This window comes from Lolium rigidum, chromosome 3 (genome assembly GCF_022539505.1).
Source record: "Lolium rigidum isolate FL_2022 chromosome 3, APGP_CSIRO_Lrig_0.1, whole genome shotgun sequence".
In the NCBI taxonomy this organism is placed as follows: Eukaryota; Viridiplantae; Streptophyta; class Magnoliopsida; order Poales; family Poaceae; genus Lolium; species Lolium rigidum.
The window spans coordinates 183,231,020-183,255,462 of NC_061510.1; the positions used below are offsets into that span (position 1 = coordinate 183,231,020).

At 44.4% G+C, this 24,443-nt stretch overlaps 3 protein-coding genes across 9 annotated transcripts; 1 reads left to right on the forward strand and 2 right to left on the reverse strand.

Annotated features, from left to right (window-relative positions):
• Positions 1-12,155: 12,155 nt before the first annotated feature.
• LOC124702810 (O-fucosyltransferase 9-like) lies at positions 12,156-23,317 on the forward strand. Of its 5 annotated transcripts, XR_007002695.1 has the most exons (7): positions 12,159-12,475; positions 13,625-13,679; positions 13,780-13,919; positions 14,194-14,361; positions 14,497-14,687; positions 20,955-21,164; positions 21,295-23,317. XR_007002695.1 is itself a non-coding variant. In XM_047234984.1 (6 exons), exons 3-6 carry the CDS (start codon positions 13,809-13,811, stop codon positions 21,332-21,334), a joined length of 510 nt encoding a protein of 169 aa, XP_047090940.1. In that variant the 5' UTR covers positions 12,157-12,475; positions 13,625-13,679; positions 13,780-13,808; the 3' UTR covers positions 21,335-23,317. The 5 variants fall into 5 exon arrangements, 4 of the variants coding, with proteins under 4 accessions (XP_047090941.1, XP_047090940.1, XP_047090942.1 ...); XM_047234984.1 differs by lacking the exon at positions 20,955-21,164 and having other exon boundaries at positions 12,157-12,475; XM_047234986.1 differs by having other exon boundaries at positions 20,955-23,317.
• Positions 16,275-20,242, reverse strand: LOC124702808. Its single transcript, XM_047234979.1, has 3 exons — positions 19,003-20,242; positions 18,302-18,866; positions 16,275-18,208 (listed from the first exon to the last, which is right to left on the reverse strand). The coding sequence occupies exons 1-3, from the start codon at positions 20,081-20,083 to the stop codon at positions 16,321-16,323; spliced, it is 3,534 nt and encodes a 1,177-aa protein (XP_047090935.1). The 5' UTR covers positions 20,084-20,242; the 3' UTR covers positions 16,275-16,320.
• Positions 20,257-22,277, reverse strand: LOC124702809. 3 transcript variants are annotated; one of them, XM_047234981.1, is made up of 4 exons: positions 21,981-22,277; positions 21,354-21,901; positions 20,629-20,685; positions 20,257-20,526 (listed from the first exon to the last, which is right to left on the reverse strand). In XM_047234981.1, exons 1-3 carry the CDS (start codon positions 22,213-22,215, stop codon positions 20,641-20,643), a joined length of 828 nt encoding a protein of 275 aa, XP_047090937.1. In that variant the 5' UTR covers positions 22,216-22,277; the 3' UTR covers positions 20,257-20,526; positions 20,629-20,640. The 3 variants fall into 3 exon arrangements, with proteins under 3 accessions (XP_047090937.1, XP_047090938.1, XP_047090936.1); XM_047234982.1 differs by lacking the exons at positions 20,257-20,526; positions 20,629-20,685 and having other exon boundaries at positions 20,692-21,563; positions 21,648-21,901; XM_047234980.1 differs by lacking the exons at positions 20,257-20,526; positions 20,629-20,685 and having other exon boundaries at positions 20,692-21,901.
• Positions 23,318-24,443: the final 1,126 nt, after the last annotated feature.

Below are 24,443 nucleotides of genomic sequence, written 5' to 3' on the forward strand. Positions count from 1 at the left end.
CTGCGTGTGAGGAGGTGGATTTCTGGCGACCGCGCGGTGGTCTCGCGCCGGTAGAGGAGCAGCAGGGATGGCACAGAGTCCTTTCTCCGGATGGGGAAGAGCAGGCCAGCCGTTGTTGCACGTGATGTAGCCTGTCGGCTGCGCGTGGATGCGGGGAAACGGGGCGCTGGGGAAGGTCATGGTCGTCGGCGGGAGAGCTTGATCCAGTAGGGAGCTAGGGGAAGAAGAGGACACGGGAGATCTGGCCGGCGTACATGCCGGCGGCACACCGGAGCCTAGCACGGCGCCTCACGAAACCAGAGGAAGCTCCTGGGGGAGGCGGAGGGCGGGGAGGTCCAGTGGATGCGAGGTGCCAGGGCCGGCGGAACCAATCCATCCGGCGGCGGCCGGGGCAAGATCGGGGAGGATGGGAAGCCAGATCGATCGGGCTTGTGGGTTGCAGGAGGATGGCTGCGTGGGTTTCCTAGTGGTTTCGGTCGGGTTTTTTTTTCACGATCGCTCTATATAGGGCCTTGTGGTGCTCAGAATAATATTCTGAGCACCGGTTTCAGAATAGTGCAACCCTATATATATATATATATATATATATATCGACGCGGATTTACTACCCGGGTGGTAGCTACGCATACCATATCAGCCGTTGGATGGTGTCCATCTTTAACTGTCACTTAACGGGAACCCAACGGCACTAGCTGGGGCCTTGCATGTGCGCCTGACAAAAGGAAGATGGGCTCCCCTGTATACTGCTACCATGTACTTTATGTGTCCTCATTTCCCCGCTTTCAATAATAATGAAAAATATTTTGGAGCATTTGACTCGTTTCTGGTAAAGTGGTAAGCTTTGTGCACCTCTAGTCCGTCAGGATCATGATAAACTTCCTCCCAAAGTGTAAAGCCATTTCGGAGAATGAACAAAATCCCGTTCAAATTTTGATAAACATTTTTTGTATAATGTCCAACCTCACTTTCCCCACCAAAATCAGACACCTATTCATACACCAGCGATTCGAGCAGTAATACGAGCAGCAGATCGAACAGAGAATCGGGCAGCAAAACGAGCAACAAATCGAGTAGCAAAACGATCCGAGCAGCAAATCGAACAGAGAATGGAGCAGCAAAACAAGCAGCAAATCAAGACGCCCGGTAGCAAATCGAGCACCGAGCAGTGAAATCGAGCAGCAAAATGAGCACCAAATCGAGCAATACCGGCAACGTGCCAGGGGAGGGGCAGGGCGGCTCGCCGAGGAAGATGACTGGCAGGCAGACAGCTCGTAATTCCTCAAGTTGGAGTCAACTAAACAATTACAGATGGGAAGTTGATTTCATTACAAGATATACGGGACGCACACTAGTAATCTGCCTATTAAAACTTGCAGAAAAAACAGACTTACAAACAAAATACATACACTCAGCTTCAGCGTGGTCACCATTAGTTCCTAAAGTAAATCTGCAAATCCTAGCATTTTTGTAGACACAAATCTAAAGCTTCAAAGTTTACAGAATCATTAAAAACAAATCGACTAACCCATCTTACGAAATAGCAAGAAAATTCATCCTCAAAAACATGTGCCTAAGCACACAGCAAACCCCAAAAAACAACAGTGTAAGATCAGAAACGAAATGCAAAAGTGAAGATCAGAAAAAGGGGAATTACATCAGTATCACCAAGGACAGGCAGCAAGAAATAAAGAATCTCACGCTCCATGAACCACAAATCACAATTCCATCAATGCATCACCGCACCAGCAACAGAGCACCGATTCCAAATCCATCAACCCGCGTTGTTGCTATGGGAGAACAAATCAATCTACCACCGCGTCATCGCGAGCCCAGTCTAGAATGGGCGACAACGGATAGACATGAAGCGGCGCGGAGCGCACTTGCAGACGGAGATGGGTGTGGGAGCGGAGGGCGCCGGCAACTAGGAGCTCCTCCATACGGGCGGCCACCAGGAGCTCCTCGTCCATCCTCCACTGCAGACGCGCGTGGATGGACCAGATTACCAGAACGGCCACCGCTCGTCCCCATCTGCCGCCGCCATGGACGGCCTCGCCCGCCCGCCCACTCAACTCGAGAAATCCGTCAGCCTGCGCCACAGCAGTGCTGGTCCAGCCGGAGCGGGTGCAGGGTCGCGAGCAGGAATCTGGGGCCGCTCGCTGGTTGGCCGAGGCGGGCCGCCTTGCCGTTGTTCAGTAGGAAGATGGGCGAGTGGTGGACTTCAATGACTATGGGATCTGGATTGGAAACACACCCTGCACAAACAAAATCAAAATCACGCGATGAAGCAAAAAACTGACAAAAAAATACCATTTACTTCAATGACTATGGGATCTGAATCTGTAAGCATTGTGTACAAAAATTCATCATGTAATCTAGATGCGGAACACAGAAAGATTGGAGAAAAGGGTGATGCAAATCAAAATCGAGAAAAAAAACACGCACGACCTACAGCTAATACGCCCTGTACAACCGCGTCCTCTTGACGCCTCTGCCCCGGCGGGTGGCTGCGGTTGTGGATGGAGACGCAGGCCACGCGCGGGTGACCGTGGTGGCGGCCAGAGATTGCGGGAAGGAGACGGCGGCCCAGATGCGCTGCTGCCGGCAGCGGAGGACGCGGCGGTCCGGATGCGCTGCTACCGACTTGGGAAGGTGGCGGCGCGGGGTGCGGGCTGACGGTGGGGAAGGAGGCTAGGCGGCGGGCCGAGCCGTGCCTCCGAGATCCATGACGTTCCATTTATTCAGAAAAGTGTCGGTGGGCAGAGAAAAGAAATGTGCGGATCGTTCCGTCCGTTTGTGGCATTAACGGTGTTAAAACATCGGACGGTGGAAAAAGCTCTATAGGATGCTTTGATGGCCAGATTAGGGTGCATAGCTACCACCCATGGTAGCCCACTATTTATAATATATATATATATATATATGTATATATATATATATATACAGAAGTCTGCTATTCTCGAACCGGTTCAAGAATAGCTATTCTCGAACCCTTTCTGAACTTCCCGCTACACAGAAGTGAACTTCTCGGCGGAACACTAGAATTCTATGTCTCAACGGACAATGTTTTGAGGCTGATTTTTAAACCGTTTATCTAAATGATGCATATGATATACCGTTGTAAAGATATGGAAATTTCGCAACTTTCTCATTCAGAATTTTTTCCCAAATTCTTCACGGTTTAAAAATAATTTCAAATATACTAAAACTCTATTTCGCGGAATTCAGAGTTGTCGTACAGTTTTTTGACTTCTATTTTCGAAGTGTTTGTCGGATGGATGCATGCAATATACCATTGAAAAGGTATGGAAAATGCGCATCTTTTTCATTCAGATGGTTTTCCCAAATTTTTCACGGTTTAAGAGCAGATTTGAAAATACTCAAATCCGTTTTCGTGAACTTCTTCGAGTTAGTACTATTTTTTGCGCTATTTTCAAACCATTAGCCGGATTGATGTGTGTGATATACCGTTAGAAACGTGTGGAGATTGCGCAAATTTTCCGTGTTGAACACTTTCCCAAATTATTAACAGTTTGAAAGTAATTTGATATGTACTAAAAATAGTGATGGTCGCCGGCACGCCAACGGTTTGAAATTTACACGCCTTCAGTAGTCGATTGAGGCGGCCGACATGTTAGTGATATTAGGATCATATTGGTGTCAATTACTCAAGGAGGAGCTCGATTTGGTTAATCGGAGCTCGTATGGATGGATTTAGTATGTAGGATTTCCGCCCTGTGAAAATATAGTATGTGAACATCATACTACATGTGTGAACTACGAGGATAGTGTTAGTGAACTTCCCGTCGCGAATTATGGTACATACGAAACTATGTATTTTTCGAACTCCTATGTGTTTTTTGCTTAGTCTTTCGAAGTGGAATTTGATATTGTGAACTACGAGGATAGTGTTAGTGAACTTCCCGTTGCGATTTATGGTATATACGAAACTATGCATTTTTCGAACTCCTATGTGTTTTTTGCTTAGTATTTCAAAGTGGAATTTTCAGATTGTAAATATTTGTGAACTACGAGGATAGTGTTAGTGAACTTCCCGTCGCGAATTATGGTATATAACTCCTATGTGTTTTTTTGCTTAGTCTTTCGAAGTGGAATTTTGAGATTGTAAATATTGCACAAACTTCTGAAAAGTTTACTGGATGAATATAGGGCATCATGTGTGTTTTAGCGAATTTTTTTCATATATAGAAACATAACTTTCTCACTGGAAAGAATAAACTTATCGGATAGGCTAAACGAACTCCCACAAAATATAGAGTAGAACGCCCCTGTTAATAATGTGTGCTACTAGTTATTTCTACGAATCAAGTGCATAGAAACGAATGAAACTACCTAGCAAATAAAAGAGAACTTCCAGTACCAACTTTTTTTCCATCCCCGTTGCAGTGAACAGATGTAGTCCAGAGAGCGAACTTCCCTTTGAAAAATGTACTTTCTTTGTTTAATGCCAAAGCCAAACGAGCGAACCTTCTGGTATTAAAGCTGTATACACATGCTTCTTCTTTTTTTGCCAATGCACCGCAGATGCCCAGGTGTACTGACGAAGACAAGTGAATTTACATTTTTTTATATGGTAACTGAACATCTTTTTCACAAAGAAATGTAATGCTCCCTTAGATGCATAAGAGTGAACTTCACACATTTAATGTACAAAAATCATTCACCCCGCAACACAAACATCAAATGCGAACATCATGAATAATTCATCTAGCAGATTGAAATAAAAATCCAACTAGCAAAAATAGTCTAAAATGAACTATCAGGAGACATGAACTTCAGGAATTGGTATCAGTAAACTTCAGTCATCCTACGCCGTGCCGCAATGCTCTTGCACCGGATGCCCCAGCGGCGCAACAGTTGGGTTCGACGCCACCATTAAAAGGGAGCGACTGGCAAGCCGCGTCCACCACCAGGAAGTAGTGCAAGGCTGGCACCACGTTTATGTCCTCGTCCTATGCGGCATCGCCTCGTCGGGGTGGCGGCGCTCGAGGAGTCCTTGCTGTATATGTGTAATGCTCGGACAATGCAAGTGGACTTCTAAATTACCTGGCACCAAACTGATAGAATTAGGTGAATAAAACACTTGAAATATTTGTTTTATCAGCCACAATGACAGTGAACTCCAGACAATATAAAAGTGAACTTTTCTTCAAGAACAAAATGAGTTCTATTTGTTTTATTAGGCACGCATCAACACACAGAATTGCATGAACTGATTTTTTATATCAAATATACTTCACTGCCAGAAGTGTTTTTTATAGTAAGCAACGAGGCACCAAAACGCTCTTAATAGTATGAATAATTATGTCGCTATGTTGTATCAGTATCTGGCACCCAGGGGAAGACTTACATGTTATTACCATGTGTGCTTGTAACTCCATTCACAGCCTGCCACAAATCATACATTCCCTGAAATTGCATGTCATCCTGCAGGCAACAGTGCAACACATAGCTTGTGATAAGTGAACTTGACGCATTATGATGAACTGAACTTCAGGAAAGAAAAAAACTGAACCATGAGAAACAACGTGGTACATTCTAAAATTTTATCACACAGAGTGAACTGCCCGAATGTATGGAGTGCACTTCCCTGATGTATATGATGCTGACATGTTGACACCAACGGATCCGCGGGATGTAGATCGTCGTTGAACCTCCGCCAAGTACCCCAAACGCCATCTTAAGAGAGCTCCAAGTATTGTCAGATTTACTTCCTGGAATAAAAGGTAGAGTATACCTGCATCAGTGCAATGGTTATACTTGGATCAGTATGTAGAGACTATGGTTAGGACCAGAAGAGACAAGAAACTGAATATTAAGATTGAAGAAACAAAGGTAGCTTCTAAATATCCTGCGTAAATAAAACTACAGGGCACAGTAGTGCTAACTATGTAGTTCAGTTTAGTCAATAAGTCAGTTATAAAGGTAGCTCATGGGAGTGCGGAGTGGTTCTTGTGGGAGTTCACAGCAGGGAGTTCAAAGTTATAGTACTTTTTCAAATATAAGATATTGTTCGCAGCAATCATCTTTTGTAACCAGCAGTATGAACGGACTTATTATTTATATAAGTCGAACTTCCAATGTACAAAGAGCAAACTGCAACATGGCCTACAGTAAACTGCGCCGTGGCTACTGGGTCACAGATGGTACTAAGGAGAACTGAACTATAATGATTAGAAGAAGTGAACTTCACCCATCCCGCACCCGTCCCGACGAAACCTAGATTAAATAATTGCAAGCTAAAAGCACACAAATCAAACAAAAATTAAATAAAAGCATACTGTACTTTTCAAAAACATAGATTAAACTTCCTCCGAAGAATATCTAAACTTCTCCACCACCAAATAAACTAACAAGTGTGCTGAGGGCATTTTTCTTCTATATATTTTTAACAAGAATGTGAACTCCCTATTTGGCCTAATTGAACTGCTCACATTTAAGTAGGTTATTATCGAGATGAGTAGGCTGACCTGGGTCTTAATTACCTTTTGGAGATTGGGTTCCTATATCTGAACGTCTCATGAAACTACCGGTCGGACAACAAACACAGAACAGCCTGGTGCTCCCGAACCCCTGGAAATATAAAAGTGAACTTGTCAAATAGATAAAGTGAGCTTCTATTCTTTCCCATCAGCCATACAGCAATAACAGCAGAAAGCATAAAACATGCCCATAAATTTGTAAATGAACTTCAGGTATGAATAGAGGGAGCTACCGCTGGGCTAGTTGTGAGGTTGTTGGCGAGACCAAGTACCAGGAGCAACGGCTGCAGCTTTGTTTCTATGTCTGAACTTCAGATTTCTTCATTTGTGAGCTTCGAAATTCAGTTAACAAATAAAATCAAATTTGAGCAGCACCGTTGGCCGGAGATTCAATGTTACCCTCTGCTTTGACAAAAATGATGTAATAACTAGTCTGAAAATGAACGAAACTGTGTGGAGGTGAACTTCCAGGATGCTCACAATGAATTTCCCAACCGAGCACAGTGGTTACCGGAGGGAGGCGCTGGCGAACTGGAACACTCAAGCATTGCAGCTAGCAGACCATAATCCAAGAAAAATCTAAACATCGAACTACATGTTAGTGAACTTCCCAAGACTAAAGGCAGACATCACCGCTACTTATTCCATGGTGGCAGCTTTGAAGGCTTCTCTTATTTTCCATCAAATCTTAAACGTCCATGAACTTCTCAAATTTAACAAGTGTATATTATATGGACTTTTCTTACAACTTTTACAAGAAAGGTGGACTTGTTGGGTTCATTATAAGGTACACACCAGCAAGTGGTCTTAATTTTATTTTATGAGGAGAAGCATGTCATATTTCTATTTTTTTTCAAACAGACTTGCCAATTTATTTCTAAACAGAGTGAACTTTTATTACTTTTTATAGCGAACTGACATAGTTTGAGATTTGAACTTCAAGTTTTAAGAATGAAACTAATTTCGCACTTGAACGAAACAAACTTTACCAGAGAGTAAACCTGAACTTCCCCGAAAAAGTGAAAACGTGTGTTGGACAAAGCTAATTGCCCCAATAAATAAAATGAACTTCACACGTGCTATCTTAATGTGTTTTTTACCGTCACTTGTTTGTCTATTTTCAGGACCTACTAATTTTACCTTCGTTCTCTCCATGTCCAAATAGGAGTTCACTAGTAGTGGCTGGACTAGATGAAGTAGTACTCCAGTGCACTAAGCCAGAAAAATGCAGAGTTAGGCGGTTCAAACACAATATCATAAATATTGAACAAACATCCATTCAACCATCTGCACTTCACGGATGCAAAATAATGCACTTGAAACCAAGAGCGGACTCCCCAGAAATAGAAATTTAACCTCTGTGACAGATGACTCAAGCTTCCTCGACATGCTGAAAACGTATTTTTCTTTGGAAACCTGCCCTCCTTGGCTGCAGGAATAATGCACATATTAACAAACCTTTTGAAATAGACATATAACTCTAATGTGCACTGCGCAACAGTCACATTTCTTGCTGCAATATTGACACATTTTAGCGGGTCCATATGCAGAACAAGAACAAAAATCTAAAAGAAGCAACGGAAATCTTCATGCATATAAGTGTGACATCTAAGAAAAATGCTCTTTCTCATCAAAACGTTTTAGTTCTTAGACAACAGGAGAAGAATAACAAACGCAGTTCACTTTAGTTTGTGAAGTTCAGGCCGCAGGAGTCGGCCAGCAGCTCACCTTGGTTCTGAAGTTCAGCGAAGAAGAAGCGGAAAGCTATGCTCGCGAGCGCGAAAATCCGTAAAGGGGAGGTGCTGCTGCCATCAGCTATCTGAACAGGAGAAAGCGGGCGTAGGATTCAGTGTGTCTAGACGGACTAACCGAACTTCTGCATGCAAGCAAACTTTGGTCAGAACAAAGAGCTCACAGAGACAAATTCAACTATGAATGATCTGAACTGCATGAGCCAATGAAATTAACTGTGTGAGGCGGGGAATTGAACTATGAATGCTGAGCTGCATATTATCAGAGAAGACATCAGAGAACAAGCGCAGCGGAAACCAGATCCCTTTTTCCAGTGAACTTCTAATTACACAAGCGGACATGGCAGAAAATGGAAACCACGAATAGAGGTGGGAGTCCATGCCAGCCGACTGTTGATGTCCAGAAAAATGAGGTCTGAAGCGGCTCTCAGGGAATTCCAGTAAAGGTTGAGGTCCAGTGGTCGCCGACTCAAGCAAGTAGCTGCAATGGAATAGCATAAAGCTAGATACAGTGTTATACTCGCAGAACAACATTGGTATGAACGTTAATTCACAAGATACATTTGAGTTTCAGCACATTATAAAAAGCAAGTGAACTTCACCTCATAGACGAACTGAACTTTTACCAATTAGTGAACCTCAGAACCACATTGTTTATTAATTAACTAGAATTCCATGTACTTGACTGAACTCTGTGGTAGGGAGGAAGTGAACTTCAGACTAGAAAAGATTTTAACTTCCAATTGTGTGTTATTACATCATCATGAACACAGGATTGAAAATTTTGATGGTCTTTGCCTAAGAAGCGGTGACAGAAAAGAAAACTTGGCTGAGAAAGACAACAATGGATTCCTAGACGCGCTCCAGGGAACATCCACTCTTTTCCGTCATCTACTGGCAACAACACCAGGAGGAACTGCAAACGACCACCACGACGAAGTGAAGTGAAGCATGAATGGTGAGCTTCCAGGTTGTAATTAAGTGGACCTCCGGACATGCAATTTTATAATTGTTATTTTTAGTGGCAGATAAACTTTTGTTTTTCATTTACTGAGCCGGTTTAGAACAAAGAGTGAACTTCCTTAGCTATTACAAAGCCAACTTTTCGTAAAAAAATTCACCAGAAATATGAAAACTTCCTATGTGAACTAATGAAACCTCTCCGGCCAAAATAAATATTAATCCTCCGTAGGTTCAAGTGAACTCCACAACAGATAAGACTGAACATCCGATAAGAGTAACTTTTTCTCAGGAAAGTACGAAACACCATTTTATGGATGGTGGACTATAACATAAATTAACTTAGAAATGATCTTCTCTGTGTACATCTAGTGAATTTATTTTTCGCAAATAAGTATACTAACATAATGGCCTACATCACTGTACCAAACTAAACTTCTATTTTTTCTATCAGGCACAGAGCAAGAACAACATACGTGTATTTCAATTAGACAATTCAACAGCACAGGCATATGTTTCTGCTTCACGCCAGTTTGGAGGCGTCACCTGTCTCTCTCTCTCTGATATAGCATAAGCTCATCAAGTAGTGTTCCTTACCTTGTGCTTGCCGACGAGACGAACTTCACGCATATATGAAGTGAACATCTGGCCATGTGGACCTGTACAACAGTAAAACAATAATTTTGTGAGTTGCAGTTTGTCTGAGTATGTTATCTCTGTAACTTTTACATATAAAAAACTGTGAACTTTCAAGTGCATATGAATTTTTTGTCTGAGTATTTTTTACTGTCTAAACCGAATGAATGAACTTCCTAAAACTAACAGGTGCACCGAGGGGGCGAGGGCATTTTCTACTATTTTTTAACAGGAAAGTGAACTCCCTATTTGGCCTAATGGAGCTTCTCACAATTAACAGCAGCGATCCCCAAGCATGATGTAGTGAACTTCGTGGTAAAAAAATGTTCCCTGCCGTTTTTCTGGCATCGGCGCAAGATTAAGAGTCTGGCGCTTCAACAACTAGTGGAAAAAACAGCTCCCTAGGATGTCGGCGCTTGGCTGCATGACTAACTAACTCCATAAGCGTCTACATTAGCGTCTAGATGCTGTGGGTACTCTTATGTGTCCTGATTTTTCTATTGTGACTGATTCGCTTGCCAAAAGTTTAGCAAAATATGTCCAGAAGTTTAGAGAACCTGAAGAAAGTTGAACTGCCTCACCTGGGCAATGTAGAGGGCAGTTATGAGCAGCACCATCCAGAGTTCGGAGCAGAAGCGAGGTACGGGCCTGGTTGTGAGGTCGTTGGCGAGGCCAAGCACCAGGAGCAACGGCGACAGCTTTCATGCCTATATCTGAACTACACATTTTCCATTTGTGAACTTCAAAATTCAGTTAACAAAAAAAATCAAAATTGGAAAACTAATTCACCTAGCAGGAATAGCTAAACTGAAGTTGCAGGAGATGTGAACTTCACCAAATAAGAAGCAGCGCCGTCTGCCTGAGACGGTGAGATGCAGGGCAGGGGTCGGGGTGTCCCCTGCGCCAGCTGGCCGTGCAACAGGGAAACGGAGCGGCGCCTCCGACAGGTGGTGGGAGCAGCGGCGGCCGTGCCGCGGCAGGGGGTGGGGGCGGCGGCGTTCGTGCGCGCCTCAGGTGGTGGGGGCGGCGGCGTCCGTGCGCGCGGCAGGGGGTGAGGGCGGCGGCAGGGGTGGGGGCGGCGGTGGCCGTGCGCGTCGCAGGTGGTGGGGGTGGCGACGTCCGTGAGCGCGGCAGTGGTGGCGGCGGCGTCCGTGCGCGCGCGGGGGTGAGGGCGGCGGCGTCCGTACGCGCGACAGGGGTGGGGGCGGCGGCGGCCGTGCGCGCGGCAGGTGGTGGGGGTGGCGTCGGCCGGGCGCGGGTCGGGTGCTGCGGGAAGCCAGGGAGGATTGGGGGCGGTGGCCCGCCGGCGGAGGGTGGGAAACGGATACGGCCAAGAGGTAGGAGAGGATGGTCGGGGGATTTTGTCGGGCGTTCAGATGGGCCTATTCGGGATAAGAAGGTAAAGCGGGATCTGGGGGTTATTCGGGATAAGAAAGTAAAGAGGGATTTAGGGGTTCAAGAATAGTTATTCTAGAACCCCTCTTAAGGGGTTCGAGAATAGTTGTGCTCTATATATATATATGTATATATATATATATATATATATATATATATATATATATATATATATATATATTGCGTAAGTAGATATGTCGTGTACTTACCGTGCCGCTGTTGTATAGATGCACCGATCGGTCGAGTTCGTCCATTCCGGTGTTTGGTCCAATGCGGATGTATTCTGGGCCGATGAAGGAAGCTAGTTTTTCCGAGACGGGTTGATGGAGGCATATCGCCTGTATATTTAAGAGTGCTAGTTGATGGATCTGTTGGGATGGTTGGTGGACGAACGACTTCTATAGGCAGGACGTCGTCAAAAGATGTACATGCATATGCTAGGTGGGTAAGGAGCTGTTCTTTTTCTTGGAGAACTCTATTATCTTTGCAAGCCATCCTAGTTAGATGCGTGATGACGATGTTGCCGTTTTTCACTATCATCCTAATTGCTTTGTACGCGGCTTTTTCGGCAGCATGCTCTTCACTAATGGTGGAGTCAGCAGTTACCATGGTTGTTACCCGGTGTGGGCGAGGATCGGGTATGGGGATGTCAATGTTAATCCAGGCGCTATATTTTCCTGGCGATGTTGTGTGCGATCCTTCAGAGTCCATAAGTGACCGGGCCAGGCAATGTCCATTGGGCTGGCGGGTTACGGCTAGGTCCTTTACATGGGCCGCAGCAGCAAGTTCGGACTTAGCGAAGTTAGACGGTTCGGCTGGCAGCATCTATCGTAGAGCGTCCTCGAGAAAAAAATCTATCCTTCATGAGGCCAGCTGAGGATAGGAACATTTTGGGGAAAAGGCAAATGGATTGGAGAAGAGTGAGCAGCTGAGCGGTGCGAGCTGCTGCTGCGGTAGCTGGAGACGGGGCGGGAGGAGGCGGTGAAGGTGGAGCAAAACCTGCGCGGCTTCCTTCCCGTCCAGGCTGCAAGCGCCGAAGGCATTCGGCAGGAGCACGGACGGCCTGCGTGGTCGGACGGGAAGACGGCGTGCTGAAGGCTCGTCGGATGGGGCCGGCCGAGCTTCTTGTCGCCACACGCCGCACCGCCAAGCTGAGCGCAGGGAGGACGAAGGAGCGCGGCAGCGCAGGAGGCCGACAACCCATGGATTCAGACATCAACAGCTAAACTGACGGTATGTTGCCTCCCTCTGTACCGCCTGAACTGAAGAAATTCCAGCTATAGGAACAGCGGTAATTCAATCTGGAGTACAAACAGAGATGCATCTGTGCGCAAAAAACTAAAACGAAAAGGGTAAGAGCATTAGTAGCTCACACCGGTTGGGAACTTGCAAGCAAATGTGCGTGTCAAGACTAATAAATTCTGTAAATGTGTGGTGCAATACAACTATATACAATTACCAAGATGTTGAATAATTCATTTCCAAGCTACATGTGCGAGCCTCTACACAGGAAGTACATTCACTGCGTGTGCTCATATTATTTGGACAGAAGTAGCTGTACTCTAATGGAGCTTCTCTCTGATCTTGCACTTTCCAACTCTCAAATTGTATCCAATCATGGACATTACTATGATATTCAAAAGAGTCCCTGCCCTGGGCATGATGCTTATAAATAACATGAAAGGTCTTCACCATGTAATGAAGTAGCATTTGTTGTCTGATTCAGAGGGGTACTATGAGCCTCTAGCCATGTCAGCGCGTGAATCTCACGATAAAAATAATAGTCCTAATTATTAGAAGTGACGTTTTTTATTTTAGGTGGAAGTTGTAGTCAACTATAAGAAATCTAACCATGGCAACCCATACTATCTTACCGACTTCTTTCCCTATCTTTTGAGAATTTATAATAACTCTGTGAATCGTTTTCGAGGGTAAATACATGTAAATTTGGTTCCAATCCTTGGGAAAATCTTCCAACCGAAGGAAACCAAAAGCCACCCAAATCTGTTAAGTTGTATTTCCAACATTTACTTTTGTACGGGACAGTTACTTAACAGCAGTTCATTTTTTAACTAATGATAAACCCACAAAAGTTTATTTTTGACATTCTACTTTGTATTCTAATATATATTGGTTCTGAACGGCATTCTTTTCTCCTAACTTCTATTAATGTTGCAGTGCAAGATTAAAGCAGATGGTGTTTACATGTTTCATCAAACTAAATTTACAGTTCTCTGTAGCATGCAAAGTTCATATACAATAGCAGTAGCGTTAGGTGTTCTCATCCAAATTTATTCCTTTCCCTTGTGCTGTGCCATGTATGAACACTATTGTATAGAGTTTCAGGATAATAATGTGTTTGCCTCCTGTTATGTTTTTCAGCAAATTTACTGATATTTTTGACGAAGATCGTTTTATCGAGACACTCAGACAACATGTAAGAGTGGTGAAGGAACTCCCTAAAGATGTTTTGCTGCGCTTCAATCATAATATCAGCAGCATACTAAATATGAGAACTAAAGCCTACTCATCTCCAGATCACTATCTGCGGAAGGAATAGATTGAAATGGAAAATGCCCGTGAAAGGAGCTGGAGAGGGAAGTTTCACCGACCTGGTCGAGTTATCAATCCTGAGGCAAACAGAAGAGATGAAAAATGCCCACTTACTCCTCTAGAGGTTGGTATATCGTTTTACTCTTTTCCGCTCTGTATGTTTGTATAGTAAAACTGTGATTTAAGTCCTTTGGGCATATGTGCACTCAGTAATGCATTCGTTTTCAGGTCATTACTTAAGATCACTTGAGGGTTTATGTTTTGTGCTTTCCTTTTTTGTATAGAATTTCTGTCCGCTACTTTAGCATGTGAAGTTTCAGGTCAATAATAGCAACTTTTAAGTTGAGTGCCAACTAAATTTACTGGAGATAATGTGTTAACTGACTGAATTTGAGCAGGTTGGTATGATGCTGCGAGGCATGGGATTTGACAATACAACCTTCCTCTATGTAGCTTCTGACAAAATAGAGAATGCTGCAAAATACATGGCTCCCCTTCGCCAGATGTTCCCTCTTTTAGAGACCAAGGACACTCTTGCTTTGCCTGAAGAATTTGCTGAGTTTAAGGTATGGCTCCCCAGCCAAGCCTGATATTGTTCTGAATGTTGGACGACTATGCATGCATTAAATGTTCATCGATTTCACATTGATTTTGTTCATACTGTTTGGATATTGTCCTACTCACTAACCCATTTTCTGTAGGGGTACTCATCTCGGTTAGCAGCATTAGATTACACTGTCTCTGTTCAGAGCCAGGTGTTTGTGACGACTCAAAGGGGGAACTTCCCTCACTTTCTGATGGGGCACAGGCGTTACCTGCTAGGAGAGAATGCAAAGACAATAAAACCTTACAAACGGAAGCTGGTCTTATCTTTTGATGATCCGAATATCAGGTTAGTTTGAGTTGCCATTCTATGTCGGCAGAGTATGATAGGTCACAGACTCACAGTGAATTAGTTTCAGTTTTTGACTATTTTCTGAAATGCCTTCACCAAGGCTAATTGCTGAAGCAGTTGTTTCTCACCCAAGGCTGACCTTCTTATCTTTCTGTCAACCATGAGTGACCTCTATAGCTGCTGCCCATTTTTCTAAATACATTATCTTCATAAATTGCAAACATTTCTTAGTTGGCCTTCACATACTTAATCTGATGATAAGTAAATTCAAATACTCCCTCCGATCCACAATAAGTGTTGGGAACTTAGTACGAATGTTGACACGTAGCAAACCATGTAGCAGAAAACAGCCAGTAAATGAGTACAGCAGAGTGACAAACTGAACTCTCTTTATATGCCTTGGTCATTCACCTTGAGGGCGCACACGGTTTCAGATTGCAGGCCGCTGCAGCCAGCACACAAATTCAGAAACTCCTTCCATTAGGTTTGATGGATATGTGGTAAAACAGCACACATGCCCATAAGCCTGTAATTTGTAGCATACAATCAGAACTGGAACCATAGACTGTAAAAGGAATAACCAAACATAATACAAACTGAAAACTAATGGTACGAAAAATAGTGCGGTGGAAAAGAACAGAGCAAGAGAGATGGTACTCCCTCCGATCCTAAAAAAATGTCGGACGAACGGTTTTGCAAACACACCCTCAAGTAATTTAGCTAATCAACCCGCCGTCCTGCTCCTGGCCAACTAGCTTGCATGCATCCGTACACGGGACCATCTGCATGTTGCTACGCATGTGCGGCTTGGTAGTGTGGCACGACACACATTGTTGCAGCGGCATCAAATTGATTTATTTAGAAGGGGTTAGCAGTAAAATGTAATTAAACTGTAGCTTCCGACACTTTTTTAGGATCAGAGGGAGTACAATAAGTGACATCACAGTGAGGAAAAACAGAATATCACTGAAGGAAACAGAGATAACCTGACATACACGGTTTAAACAACGGGAGAGTATCCTGAACCTAGATCACATAGCAGAGCGCTAGAAGAAAAAGGAATCCACTGATTCTGCCAAGAAATGGTACCTGCGAAGAAGAACAATTCAAAATGAGTGTACAACATACAAAATGCAGGCAAAAATAAAACATGTGCATGCAAACAAAATATACCATGTAAGAAGTGACATTCATAGATGAGCAAGAGCTTCCTGGTACACTATATTTCTAGTCTGGGTAGTCGGCTTGCCAGATTCATCGAGCGCCAATACTTTCAGCCCTTCCCTTGATGTTACCCTTGAGATTGCAACATAGAATTGCCCATGCGAGAACACCGGTTTGGGCAAGTAGACCCCAACCTTCTTAAGAGTTTGACCCTGACTCTTGTTGATAGTCATTGCATAGCATAGCCTAACTGGATATTGACGGCGCTGCAATGTAAATGGCCATTTGGTGGCTGGTGCGTGTAGAACAATTCTTGGTATGCACACACGTTCACCAATATTGGTCCCTGTCATAATTTTAGCTTCAAGGACCCATTCTCCTAGACGTGTAACCATTAAACGGGTGCCAGTGCAAAGTCCAATAGCTTGGTTAATATTCCTTAACAACATTATTGGAACCCCTACCTTCAATGAAATCCTATGCTGCAGAAAGTTTGGAGGATCGATCTTATGGAGAAATTCAGGAGGATATAACAGTTCCGCATCAGCCGCATGGTCGAGAGTTTTACATATAGAATCACAGCTCTCGAACAGCATCTCCTCCCCAGGCACCTTAGAGAAAATAGTCTCGTTGATAGAGTCGGCAACTTTATTAGTAGGACACACAATGGCGCGGTCTGCCAGATAAGCTGCATCAGAATACATTGAGTAAATGAATCATACACTGCATCAACAATAGCAGAAATAGGATCAGAGTCTGGCAGCAGTGCTGTATCTGGTGGCAAGGAGATCCATGAAGGGGTAGCCTCTCCTCGTGTATCCATGTGCACAGCTCCATCACCGACATCGAGGACCCACTGCGCAAATTCCTCCAAAGCAGCTCGTTCCTCATCAGACAACTGTGGATTAGACAATCTCATATTTCTGCGTAGCTTGAGGACAGTTACATGCTGCCAAAGGGGTGACTTCATAAGGGAAGAGTTGACAATTTCCGCTCTACTGCCCCCTTCCACAACAGGTAACACTTGCCTGAAATCCCCTCCCAAAACTACAGTCTTCCCACCGAAAGGGAGCAATTTCCGTGAAGGTTCATTCGCAGACAAAATGTCCCTCATGCTTCTGTCAACCGCTTCAAAGCAACGTCTGTGAGTCATTGGCGCTTCATCCCAAAGTATGAGTGTTGCTTTCTCTATTAATTCAGCTAGATTACTGCCCCGGGAAATGGTGCACATGCTTCGCTCGTTGACTTCAACAGGTATCCTAAAACGTGAATGAGCCGTCCTTCCACCTGGTAACAGAAGCGAAGCTACACCTGAAGAAGCTACAAGAAGAACGACATGATCATCGGCTCGTAACCTCGCAATAATAGAGGTCCACAGAAACGTTTTGCCTGTACCACCATGACCAGAAACAAAGAAAACGCCCCCAACAGAATTGAGGGCTGCACGCATGATCTGGTTGTAGATATAGAGCTGATCTTCATTTAACCTTCCATGGAAAGAAGAAGCCATTTCTCTAAGCTCATTCCTGTCATACTGTAGCTCTTCTAAAATCAACCTATTGCCAAGCAACCTTGCATTGCGAATGGATATACCGAAAGATGATAAGGAGTAACCATTTTTACCAAACATAACAGATAGCTCGTGCAACAGCTGAATGTGTAAATATTCGGAAGGGATTGCCTGAACAGTATCATTTAGAGAGCGTGCAATCTGGAAAGCTATATCATTTGCCATAAACCGCCAATATTTATCTAGAAGTCGTTGGCCATCAGTGACACCACAAAATAGCAAGACAGTCATGAATAGATGCCGCAACTGATAAGAAGAAGCCCATTGAACGGCTTCATCAAATAGAAGGAACCACTCGTTGTCATCACCAACCAAACCACGCGCCTGGCAAACTGCCTTAAAGGAGGTGTGCAACCTTCCATGGTAAACCTTGAGGTCATTGAAACTTGTAGCACCAGCCACAACCGTGAGGAGCATCCGAAGATAGAAGAGTTCTCCGCAGCTAGGATGCACGTTGTAGACACGGCCAATAGGAGGGCCGAATTTGAGTTGGCGCCTCCTCCTTCGCCATCTCTTAGTTGATGCGTCCCACCTCCACTTTGATGGAAACTGCAGATACGTAAGCTCGCGAGCATCCATGTACCGCTGGTTAGCGACAAACCACTCAGTGAGCATAGTTTTATATTTCGAAGGATTGCGAACAACATCGGTAAGGTTATCATCCTGGCTATATATAACCCGGTTCATATTTTCAAGGTGCACCACTAATCTTTCAACAGAAGGTGCTCGAACATGAATGTCGAATGCGAACATACGCCAACATGCCTCACACGCAGACAAATACCTAATCCACAGTAACGAAGACAACATAAGAAGGTAGAACATTGGAAAAACACTGGATTACCAAAAACTAAAAGGGTAAGCAATCTGAATGCACCTGCATTTTACATACTCATCTATCTCATTTCTTCCAGTAGATTCAGAGCCTGTAGACTGGTACATAGAATGAAACCGGGCCCTTGCCATATCATGGCCCTTAGCAAGGTACTTGAACAAATATTTAAGAAGGTTGGTCTTATTACACCACTCCACATTAATGTGAGCTTGGAATTTTTTTAGCAAGGACATATTGTAAGGAACTATCCACCGATTGTCGACACGAACACCATTCTTCAGAATATACATGTCGTTCCCACTTCGCCGGTACACCGGAAAACCGAGACCATCAATTGTAGTCTCTTCATTAAATTCTTTGGGATATCGCTTAGAGCAAACACCGTCCTTCATACATGGAGAATGAGGGTTGTGTTCACCACATGGACCATGCACCATAAACTCCTCCACAAGTGCATACCCCAATGGATCGGTAGCATAATCTGGTATCTCTGCCGAAATAAAAGAATCTATGGTAGAAGGCGTGGGGTCGTCCATGTCGGCATCCAGCCACACAAGGGTATGTATGTGGGGTAAGCCTCTTTTCTGGAACTCGACAACATATAAATCTGTTTCATGAAAGGGAAAAGGGGAATAAGTAAGCAAACACACCACACACGGAATAGGCAGAACTGTAACTTATGAAACAAAAAGTGCAGTAACTTGTGAAGGAACAATGGAAAGCAAAACAGAGAACAGGCATACATGCATGGACTTGACCAAACGCCTCGCCCCGCCTGACGTCTCCGCTAAATTCATTAATCTTCATCTTCAAAACACGTGTAACTATATCCGGTCTATCAACATGCCTCTGACCAGGCTCCATAAGAAGAGCTTCAGTTATTTCATCCCACTTAGGGTTGCAAGTAAATGTAATGAAAAGATCAGGCACTCCAAAAACACGACAAATAGCCATGCCATCCTGGTAATTCTGAATCATGTACCGAGGCCCTCCAGTAAAACTCGAGTGCAGAAGATACTGCACCCCGACATTTTTGCCACTGGAGTTCCCCTCACCAAGAGCATCAGAAATACCCTGATATGTCTCAGACCGAAGCATGGTCTGGTTCCAGAAGTGATAACTCAATCTACATGATTCAACACAGGAATAACAGTCCACAAGAAGCTGCTGCGACGATCGACCGCAGCAAGTAAAAGGATTTGGCTCGCCCTTCCTATAATGGAAACGATAACAATAGTACTCAAGCATGGACACCTGGTTGCGTCCAGTCGATGGCATACCATCAACCTGTCGGTACCTGATACCAAGATGGAACCCGATGGTAGCATGAGGAAACAGGAGCGGGTACTGGAGAGCCATGAGAGAGGGGTTCAGTGGCGAGATGCGCTGAAGATAACCAGCCTCCTTCTGGACGATAATATCGAATCTACATGCTTCTACAGTGAGGTCATCAACTATAAGAGCAGCCAGCTCAGGGGCGGTAGGCAAAGAATACCGATTCCCATGGTCTGCACCCTCATGACCATATAAACGAACAGCCACCTCAGGAGCATCAAGAGAAAACATTCTGTCCTTTGCCATACGAAATGTTTGCACAAGGAAGTTACACCCATTGAGCATTGTAGTTAGAGATCGCACAATAGCGGGATCAGGTTCCTCCCTACGCCGCCGCTGACGTCGGGCTGGCCGATCCAAGCCAACTCCTAGTACCTCCTCTCTTTGACGGCGCTGACCAACAACAGATGAAGACTGAGCAACTGATGCAGAATGGACACCAGCAGCAGTATCATCATCAAGTTCACCATCCTGACTAAATATACCCATCCTATGATCTAATTCATTCTGAGTATCATAAATGTATAGCTGGGCAAATTTAGGAACAGAATCACCCTCTGGAGGCAACAAAGAGCCAATCTCATGACACACCACTCCACAAATCTTGAACACATATGGGCCATTCCCAACATTAACTGTTCTGTCAACATGAACACCGAGAGATGTGAAAGCAAACATAGCATTGTATTCCCGAATCAAACGCATAAACCGATCTGACTCAGAACCGCCATCAAAACGCATAAGCTCAGACAACGGGGAAGGCCATACCGGATAAATCGGAAGAGACACCCGGCCACCACGACAACAACCAGTATACACACGGTGGTATTTCGTACTGAGACGCTTATTACGCTCCTGATACCAGTATGAAGCACCACAGTACTTGCAAATAAGATGAGGGACACCGTAGTAGGACCTGCCAGGCCAAGCAGCTGCAAACAAAGATGGAAAACACATAGTCAAGACATATAGAAGAAGAAAGCAGACACCACAAAAACAAACCAACAACACCAAAGGAGCGTTCAATTACTTACCTTTGAGAAACCTCACCAAGCTTGTAGGAAGAGGCAACTGAATATCAGCAGCAACACCTGGTAAAAAAATTAGCAGAAAAAGAGAATGAAGTTAACAACAGGAAACAAAATGCAAGTAGAAGGCAGTACAGAGAGGCAAGAAAGTTGGAAGAAGAACCAAACAATTGGAAACCTAGGACATTTTGAGAACCAAAGCGTAGAACCATGTACCAATCCATGCAATCAGCAAACATTTTATTCGGGCTCTTGTCAACCTATTTCGAAAGCATTATAAGCAAAAGTTTGATAACTGTTTCTGACAGCAAGAGGTTGGCGTGGATCTGCAGGTGTACATTTTGCTGATGACGTCGGAAAAGCATGGTCAAGCATGGCAGTACATTTTACCGATAATTACCGCTGGGAGCATCCGCAAAGCAACCACACCAGCATAAACAGAGGAATCAGAGGCAGACGAAGCTAAATAATGTGTAAAACCTAGAACCTGACTATCTTAGCTGGCCATGCTGCTATGCACGGTAGCTGTTTAGATTCAAAAGGTGAAGCTACCACACATGGAGTCTAGAACCACATATCGTTTCTAAAACAACAGGAAAAAGAAACACTTTGTAAATGATAAGCACATAGCAAGTTTGAGATGTAACATTCCCGTTACGCTGTTTATTTCAGGTTTCCGGACCGTTCTGAAGCCCAGAAGCCATTATTATGAGAACGGTTGACGGCCTAACCTGCCTGAAGAAGAGCAGTTTGCCGGCATATGTCAGAATGCGGACGACGACCCTGGCGACGACTATTCGAAGCTGACCTCCGCAGGATGCCTCCATGAGAACGGCTCGAAAGTCGATGGGCCCGTAGAAGAGCCGTATGCTCTTGCATAGCCAGACGATGACGACGATTGCCAGCTGCTCTTTCGGAAGAAGTGGAAGGAGTAGCGGAAACTGAAACACAGATGAAAACATAGTGAGGCAAAAACAGGAGAAAAAAAGCACGAGAAGTGTGGAAAGAAAGCAAGGTGGACGAACCACGCCACCATCGATCAATTCCCGCAGCTGGCACATCTGATCTGGCCGCCGAGTGATATGAGCAAAACGAATCGCAGGACTCCGCACATCATCAGCAGCAAGGGCGTCAGCAAGGGAAGAATCAGAAGGGTAAACATCAGCCGAAGACGGACCAGGCGCGTCAACAGCTCGCAAAGAAGCCACAGGCAAAGGTGTCCATGAACTCTGGTCTCGCAAGGATGGCAAATGTGAGCCGTTGTCCACAGGGAATAAATCTGAACAAAAGCAGGAAATAAGTAAGATAGAAATCAAGAAGATTGAGATAAGAAAAGAAAGCAAAAAATGAAGACAAACCAGGTAGAGAAGCAGTAAAATCGTCATCGGTTAACGAAGGGGCGATAGCAGAGTCGACGACAGCATCAAACGCCCCAGGGAAAAGAGGCTGGATAGAAGGGCCGCCAACAGCAGTAACCCATCCCTGCCATGCTCTCCAGAACGGCCAGCGGAATCCCCTAGGTAAGCAGCAGAAGAAACCTGAGAAGATAGGGGTAAAGAATTCTGCAAAGAAACAACAGTGAACAAAAGGCATCAGTACCAGAGCCTGAATCGATAACCGGCCGTTTGCCCAGCCAAATTTCACGTCTTCTCAGAGTTTCTGCCTCTAACAAAAGGCAAAACATTGCTGTCAGGCATCAACGATGAAGAAGATCCAACGGCAGTCTGGGCTGCAAGAGAAACAGCAGAGAGTGGACGCAAGGGCGCCGCAGGCACGGGCACCAGATCAAAATCTGCAGGCAAGATGGAGTGCGCGCGGCCGCGAGAACGGCCACGAGCACGACCTGGAGGCCTCCCACGGCGCAGACGACCACCGTCGGAAGCAAGACCACCGCGAGGCGGACGCGGAGGCAAAGCATGAAGGCCACGATGGCGGCGCGCGCGGAGCCGGAGACGGAGAATGAGAAGAAGAGGGAGGCCGACCGCGCCGCCGGCCAGCAGAAGCGCGCGTAGGCATAGACTACCTGCAGAAGAAAAAACCGGCCACCATTACGAACCAAGGAGGAGGAGGGAGATCAGAAAAAGTGAAGAAAAAAGAACAGTCCGGCCAGGCGAGCAAGATCACCGTGACGGCGAGCAGAGATCGATCGTGGACGGACGAAGAACTAACGCGAACCACGATCAGAGGAAGACGCATGCGTCGGAGTTTCCGTGAGTAACCCCAGAAGAAAAGGAACAGAATTAATTGGGAAGGAGAAAATTAAGGGGCGATCAAAAAGGAAAAAAGGAGGTTGCAACACGGCATCACCTCAAGCAAACGTGGAAGCAGCACGTAGCAAGCAGAAGAAAAACGTGGAAATCCAGGAGGATGGAGAAGCCAGGAAACGAATGGAACAACAACTTGCCGGTTGCCGGTCACCCAGAGGCCTAAAAAAAAGGAAAGATTAAACGGATGACCAACCGACTAAAGGAGTGAAAAAAAAAAACAGAAAACGTGGCACCCTTTGAATGGACGAAAAGGAAGGAAAATAGAGCATGAACAGTTGCCAAACTAAGCAGAACGCTTAAAATCAGCTACGCTTTATATAGTGTATGTATATATAGTGTATAATATCTCACGGATAGTTGTCAACATAAAACAATATAACAAGTGCAATAAGTAAACATGTAAGAAACAATGCACACAGTTTACACAAGTGTTTGCTTCTAAGATAGAAAGGAGTAGGTAAACTGACTCAACAATAAAGTAAAAGAATGGCCCTTCGCAGAGAGAAGCATTGATTGCTATATTTGTGCTAGAGCTTTTATTTTGAAAACATAAAGAGAGCATAAAAAGTAAAGTTTTGAGCGGTGTTTGTTGTTGTCAACGAATGGTAGTGGGCACTCTAACCCCCTTGCCAGACAGACTTTCAAAGAGCGGCTCCCATGAAATTTTATTTTTGGGTGGCACTCCTTCCAACCTTGCTTTCACAAACCATGGCTAACCGAATCCTCGGGTGCATGCCAACAATCTCATACCATGAAGGAGTGCCTTTTTATTTTAGTTTTATTTAGATGACACTCCTCCCCACCTTTGCTTTCTCAAGCCATGGCTAACCGAATCCTCGGGTGCCGACCAACAATCATATACCATGGAGGAGTGTCTATTTGTAACTTTATGAAAGTTAATTAATTCGGGGCTGGGAACCCATTGCCAGCTCTTTTTGCAAAATTATTAGATAAGCGGATGAAGCCACTAGTCCATTGGTGAAAGTTGCCCAACAAGATTGAAAGATAAACACCACATACTTCCTCATGAGCTATAAAACATTGACACAAATACGAGGTAATAACTTTTGAATTGTTTAAAGATAGCACTCAAGCAATTTACTTTGGAATGGCGGAGAAATACCATGTAGTAGGTAGGTATGGTGGACACAAATGGCATAGTTTTTGGCTCAAGGATTTGGATGCACGCGAAGAATCCCTCTCAATACAAGGTTTGGCTAGCAAGGTTATTTGAAGCAAACTCAAGTATAAAACGGTACAGCAAAACTTACATAAGAACATATTGCAAGTATTATAAGACTTTACATCGTCTTCTTGTTGTTCAAACACCTCAACCAGAAAATATCTAGACTTAGAGAGACTAATCATGCAAACCAAATTTTAACAAGCTCTATGTAGTTCTTCATTAATAGGTGTAAAGTACATGATGCAAGAGCTTAAACATGATCTATATGAGCACAACAATTGCCAAGTATCAAGTTATTCAAGACATTATACCAATTACCACATGAAGCATTTTCCGTTTCCAACCATATAACAATGAACGAAGCAGTT